The following is a 7,315-nucleotide window of genomic DNA, read 5'->3' on the forward strand; positions in this document are numbered from 1 at the left end:
AATGTATTTGATCTTCTCAGATGGCTAAGATAAGAACTTTATTGATCCCACACAGGAGTAATTCACCTTACATCAGCTATAGAGAACAAGGTTGTGCCGAAAAACAATGCACAGTAGCCTATACATACGTGTGTGTGTGAATGAATAAACGAGAGCATTAATGTACATTTCTTTGAGGAAAGGCGCTTTATGAAATTANATTCACCTTACATCAGCTATAGAGAACAAGGTAGTGCCGAAAAACAATGCACAGTAGCCTATACATACGTGTGTGTGAATGAATAAACGAGAGCATTAATGTACATTTCTTTGTAGAAAGGCGCTTTATGAAATTAAGTCCATTCACGTGTATTAGTTTACAGCGCAGTCTTGCCACATCCAATATGGCGGCGACGTTGACATATGGCTCAGCGCTCGATGCAGCGTCTATGTATATATGTCTGTGTCATTAGCTGTGGTACTTTCTTTCTTGTTTGAGTTTTAATGGCGGTTTCAAGCGCATTACCGCCACCTACTGGACTGGAGTGTGCAGCAGTAGATTGGTTAGAAACAAAAACAAAAAAAGTCAGAGGCTAAATTCTCTCTATTATTCCTGTCATAAATAATTAAACAGAAGCTTATGTATATTCCTTAATGTCCGTCCAAGTATATTCCCTAATGTAATACTGCACTTTAGTCCTGTTATTAACTACCTTCTTTCTTCATACCTGTTGCAATCTATTAGTACACGTTTGACTGTTTACAGTTCGTTACAATTTGAATATAGTCCAGTACAGGGGTCGGCAACCTGTGCTATTAAAAGAGCCATTTTTGGTCACAAAAAGAAAAGAAAAAAAATCTGAAGCCGAAAAAAACAAATGTGAGCCTTGATGGTATCTAAATTAGCCTATCAACATTACTAATGGCTCCAAATGAGCATTTATTAATATCTTTTACACAAGGTGGCTCCTCGGCAGTGGGCTTTTCATGATCATTTGCTACTTTAACTTTGCAGCGTTGCCGGTGAAAGCAAAGAAATCTGTCCACTCCGCACACCATTAAGTTCTCTGTTTTCTTTTTTTTAAAATTCGGAATCCATTAGTTAGACTGGCTAGAGAGACTAAAGACAAAACAGCAAAATTTAGAGGAAAAGGTGCCAGGTCATAAATGTATGATGCACATTTTAGAAATACTAACTATACTTTAGAGAAGAAATACACTTTAGGCCTAGAACAATAATGTACAATTTTTTTTTAAAAGTTATTTATTTCCCTTTCTTTTCTTTTCTTTTTTTTAACAAACCCATAGGGAGCCACTGTAGATGTGATGAAGAGTCACTTGTGGCTCTGGAGCCGCAGGTTGCCTACCCCTGGTCCAGTAGGATGCTTCCCTATTCTATGCAGAGTGTCATTCAATCCAGTATGTCCTATCCTCAGACGGGTAATGATCATATACTCCCTTTGGCTCCCACTCCGTAATCTACCAGCATCTACATGTTTTTGAATACTGTAAAGATGTCTCCCTGTGTCACTGAAGTCCCAATATTTCTGCCAAAATAATACCCAAAATGTAACAAATTGGAATTACCCTTTAAATATAAAGTAGCCACTAATCACAATGCATTTGTTCAAGCAGTGCTTTGTAAATAAAGTTTTCACTGAAGGGCACCAGCAGACAGTATACTTATTAGAGGTTGACCGATAGTGAATTTTTAATGGCCGATATAATAAAGATAATTTGGAGCAGGAAAAAAAACAATAGCGGATTAATCAGTCGATAACATTTCAGAGTTCAGGGTTAGACTCAGAGTTTGTTAAACCTGCTTTCTGGAATGGACCCCAGCAGGCCATATAAACATGACTTTGTACACACAACAAACAGCTCTGTCCATGGTCCTAAAACAGGCTGTCCTATAACCAGCAGCCTTATTATGCCCCTAATAAAGACGTAAAGCTGTCCTACATTAGTTAACTTTCATTTAAATCATACAAATGATCTAAAGCACACATTACCTTGACTTTGCGTGTGGGGTACTCTGTGCAAAAGCCTTCCAGCCGTACCTACATGACCAGTGAAGGATACAGCCATCAGCCACTATCAGACCCCATTCTGCCAATAACTATAGTTTATATAAAGTTCTACCAGCGCAGATTCATCGGCCAAAGCAATGAATTGGTCAGCCTCAAATACTTGTATAGTATCTACACAGGAGGTGTAGTGTGAGCAGCATGTTACTCATATGCTTGCACTCAAAAGTCTTTTCTTCTCCCACCTACTCTGCTTATATTAATTTTAATTGTTTAATTTAATTGTAATTTTTGTTTCAGAAAAATGTTTAAATTTTGTTGCCGTGTTTCAATTTTTTTCACTGGCAGGTAGAACACTGTAAAGAAAAACACAGTGGATCGGTGCTCACACTGCTTGTGTGTTGCAGGCAGGTATATTATTTTTCCATGTTGGCGCAGTATTGGTGATTTGGTCTATAGTTGTCAGCTACAGTGCAGGAGATAACCATGGAGGAAGTGAAACCTAGGATCAGAATAGTCACTTTTATGACTCTTACTGACACTGTACTCACTTTTATGTGAATTAAATAGTGAAAATATCCCTCATTTCACTGGGAACTCCCTTAAGGACCTCCTAGTTGAGAACCACTGCACCAGGTGACTCTATTATAATATTACAATCGACTGTGGGTATCAAAAAAAAAAAGCTTAAGAGGAAGAAAATACGGAGGAGGCTGACAACAGCAGCTCTGAACAGTTGTGGACTCAGGCTGTCTGACGGGCAGGGGCAAACAAATAAGGTATAATAAACCAAAAAATGATCTATTAAGAAGAACACTTAAGACGTTCAAATGTAACCACTAAGATAGCAATCAGCACACAGCAAACAGTAGATGCTGAATAATTACACTTCAGTTACCAAATGATGATCTCTCTCATCACAACTGTATCTTAACAGACTTTTTATATCATGGCCCCATCATTAATCCTCTTTTTTCATCAGCGGATAGAGGATGTTGTTTTTGTTATTTACAATAAAAATGATTTTACTAAGCTCTCAGTTTTGTCCACCAGTGTGCTGCTTTGGCTTTGTCTAAAATTTGACATAAGCCACAACAGATGTCACAGCAGACATTACATAAGATAAAAGCAACAGATGATGCATTTCAAAACCAAACTTCAAAGCCTGTTGATCCAACAGACTTCGTCTGACTCAAACATATCCAGTGTTCTGCTGACCTGCATCACAGTGATGGTATTTGTCATTTTTAGTAAGACATTGTGTTTTTGCAGTAAACAGGCTGTGAAGAACTACTGTAAGAAAAACATTTTAATCAAGAATTCTGTACACTGACTTAGCACAGAGTCAATACATGATTTAATATGCCACTATGTTGATGAGAGGAGTTAGAGGAGATGGAGATGTGAAAGTAGAAAAAGCTCCAGTTCCATATGAGAATGACACTGATGTCCATGACTGCTACCGAGTGTAACTCAGAGCATATCTAGAAAAAAGGTCAACTGAGCAAACAATGACGTTAAACCACGACACCCTGAAGATTTAACTTAAAAAAAAATAAACAAAAAACAGGATTTACAGCACAAACTGCTGCTGTTTAAACACAAACTCACCTTGATTCTGTTAATTAATAATTACCAAACTTTTCACTATAACCAACACAATATCTGAGCCACATAAAAGAACTTTTGATAAAAACAGATGCTACAGGTTTGTCCATCTGATACCTTGTGTCAAATGAAGAGCCGTGCAACACACTACACCTTGAGTTATAAATCATCTACAGAGCATGTTTTTTCATAACAGATTACAGCCCAATCGCCAGAAAAAATATTCCCATTGTCTGCAAACCACGGAAATGTGACATTGCACATTATTACGTAGAAGATACGTTTTAACAGCGCTGTGGTTAACGTGGTAGGTTTAGGCACAAAAGCCACTTGGTTATGGATAGGAAAAGATCATGTTTTGGCTTAAAATACTCTCTTTTGGGGGCACAATCCCCAGCAATGTCTCTTTAAATACAAACGGCTTTTTGCGCCACTATCCCCGCTGGAAAAACAGTGGTCACAACAGAAAATCTAAGCCTAAAAATCCGAAAACACAGTGTGAAAACACAGTCATAATTCACTAAATTACAGCCAGTTTTGGTTTGGTGACTAAAAAGCCGCTGGAAAAACAATTACAGGTTGCTAAAAAACATCCATGTTTGGTGACTAAAAAGCTGCTGGAAAAACAATGACACATTGCTAAAAAAACACCCATGTTTGGTGGCTAAAGAAGCCTCTGGAAAAACAGTGACAGGTTGCTAAAACCAGCCATGCTTGGTGGCTTAAAAGCCTCTGGGAAAACAAGAACAAGTTGCTAAAAACATACACGCTTGGTGGCCAAAAAGCCTCTGGAAAAACAGTGACAGGTTGCTGAAAACATCCATAATGGGTGGCTTAAAAGCCTCTGGAAAAACAAGAACAAGTTGCTAAAGACACCCACGTTTGATGGCTTAAACAACTCTGGAAAAACAACAACAAGTTACTTAAAAAGAAGATATTTGGTAGCCAAAAAGCTGCTAGAAAAAGAATGACATATTCGTGGTTTGCAGAATTGTACAATGGCACCATTATCTTCTGGCGACTGGGCTGCAGTTTGTCCTTGTAAAACTGCATGTTTTTGAAATGAAAGATTTTATGCTTTCAAGTTTCACCATAGGTATCAATTCAGCTTAACTGTTTAATAATTTAGTGTTCTGCACACATTACAAATATTTATAAATAAATCTCCTTAGAATGAATGAAGTGACTTTCTGAGACTGCAGCTTTCTTTAGTCCTGTCCCTGCACACTAGAGGTCCTCTCTAGTTCAAAAGCCTGCAATACACTGTAGTTCTGTTCAGTTGGTCCAGACCAAAGAATATCAATGACACATTGTTGCCTCTTAGTTTTGGTCCGCAAACATGAACTCAGTTGGACTGACAGTTAAGTCACTGACTACAGTCACATAACAAGCTTTAGTGCTCAATTCAGATTCATTGCTCAGATACAATTTTCTTGTTTGGCTGTTGTACTAATGCATCAAGATGCATCAAGATGTCCAACGTGTGCTTTCCCACCAACGTGTGCTTTCCCATCATTTAATGATGGGAAAGCACACGTTGGAGCTGTTTCACATCTTGATGCATTGCACCATCCAGTAAAATTGTTCCCACATTGATACCGGCATCGGACATGCCTCTAACACTGCTTAAAATGTTAGGATTGCAATGCACCGATCCAATACCACGTGATTTATTAAAATGTAAGTGAAATAAAGTGACAGTTTTTCCAAAAATCAGTTGTTCTTCACCGCTTTGAAACAGTAGCCTACACGAGTTGCGCTGTGCTGCTAATGGCAAGTACTGTTTTTGAGCGACGACAAATTGATTTACAGTAAATAGTTTGTTAGCCAGAAGCAAAATGTCAAATTCAATAATAAAAGAAAGGTCTATGGCATTCATTCTATGTTTGTATTTGTTCATGTTTTACAAAGGCCATGCCATTCAACAATAATAGCAATTATTTACACCCATACAGGGTTAGCGGTATACAGCACTTATTTTTATTTTTTATTCTTTTTTAACTCACCGTTATGGAAATGGTATTTGGTATCGTCCCATACACAAGTTCAGGTATAGGTTCAGGTATAGTAATCAGTATTCAGAAGAAAATAATGGTATCAGAACATCTCTGCCATACAGGCAACAATATGATTTCCTGAAAAAGCATCTCTCCATTTGTTGAGCTGCTGTCGTCATGTGTCTTGGAAATGCTCACACAGTCCTTGCACACTAGACCTACTGCTTTGCGCTTGCCAGTGCGCTTGTTGATTATAACAGGGCCCTGCGAAAGTGAACCTGTCCTTTCATATATAAGAAAACTGCACATAAACCAATACCAAAAAAGTTCCCCCTCAGAATTTACTGACGCATTGCCTTCTATTTGTCTCAAGCCCTTGATTGAAGAATTTATTGAGCTCTGAACCAGTTGAGAAACCTCTAACCAATAACTGGTAACAACCTCTTAAATTCAAACTTTTCAGACAAAGTGGCACTGTGACAAAACATTTGACGCCCCAAAAGTACACATCATGGTAAACAATATGTATCAAGATGAAGCCACATTGGATAATATTGTGCTTTATTTGGCAGACTAAAGTTTCAGCTGTATGTGGTCCTGTAAGACTGTTCCAGGTCCCTGAGGTTCTGTCCTGTCAAAAGTTTGCAGAGACCTGAGGACAGAGGGAAGGTTGAATGTGCATGGGGGTTCAGGTCTGCCTGAAGACCTCTACTGTACACTGGTCTTTCTTTGGATTGGACTGTTCCATCTTCCATCTTTCAAATTTGAAGACACAAAAGCCTGAATCTGCAAGCTGAGTGCCCAAGTCTCCACTCAAGTGCATCAGTTACTCACTTTGACAAGCAGGGAGGCAGATATTTCACATTTCTGCCAGAAGTGTTCACACCTCTGGTTTGAGTCCCATCTGTGTTAGGAGTAGATAGACCAGTAGATGATGTTGAAGAGGATGTAAGATCCAGGAAAGATGACCCGGGAGTATTTGTCTATGGCATGCGTGTCGATCCAGACGTTGTTGTAGGCGCCAGAGCCAACATGGCCAGTGACCTGGTCGGTCTCCATCGCCAGCTGCACCAGCATCCTCTCCTGCTTTACCCCATTCTCTTCTGGCATGCCGTAGTTCCCTGTTGTGTTGGCATCCACCTCACTGTAGCTGGCTGACATCATGCCAGGATGGGCCATACCACAGGTACACGGCAGCTGCAAGTAGACAAAGAGTACTTAATGGCTGTACAAAACACTATGGGCTCTAGTTTTGCAGACCGGGCGCAGCGGAGGCGCAGCGCACCTGCGCTTCGCCAACTGGGTGTGGCCAGGCGGATTTTGTAAGTTTGGCACACAGTGCGCCCTGGCGCAGCTACTCCTCTATCCTACCTCCGTCCCTCCTACCGGCGCAAGTCGGAAAGAGGGAGGAGAGAAGGCGTGGAGTGGTTTTTACACAGCCCATTCACATCACACCAATCATATGAGCCCCTCTCCTCGCCCTTAAATGCGCCGCGCGAAGGCGTAATGAGAGTTTACTCAATTCGCCATGGCAGAAGAGAGCAGCAGCGTCAGACGGCCAAACTTCTCCCAGGAGGAAACTGATGTTTTGGTCCGGGAGGTCCAAGCTCGCAGTGTCCGAATATACGGAACTGCGAGCAGACCTCCACTGGCTGATGATGCAAAGGTAACCTGGGAGGAGGTCACCACAATCGTAAATCAATG

The 7,315-nt window shown here is 40.2% G+C and overlaps 1 protein-coding gene across 1 annotated transcript in view; it reads right to left on the reverse strand.

Moving 5' to 3' along the window:
• Positions 1–3,333: 3,333 nt before the first annotated feature.
• The window catches only part of LOC126398856 (gamma-aminobutyric acid receptor subunit rho-1-like), a 28,704-nt gene continuing 24,722 nt past the window's right edge, over positions 3,334–7,315 (reverse strand). The window contains exon 10 of the mRNA XM_050058498.1: positions 3,334–6,808. Within this exon, the coding sequence (XP_049914455.1) occupies positions 6,521–6,808 (288 nt within the window). The 3' untranslated portion in view covers positions 3,334–6,520. The remainder of the gene's footprint in view (positions 6,809–7,315) is intronic.

Source organism: Epinephelus moara, chromosome 12 (assembly GCF_006386435.1).
Source record: "Epinephelus moara isolate mb chromosome 12, YSFRI_EMoa_1.0, whole genome shotgun sequence".
NCBI lineage: Eukaryota > Metazoa > Chordata > Actinopteri > Perciformes > Serranidae > Epinephelus > Epinephelus moara.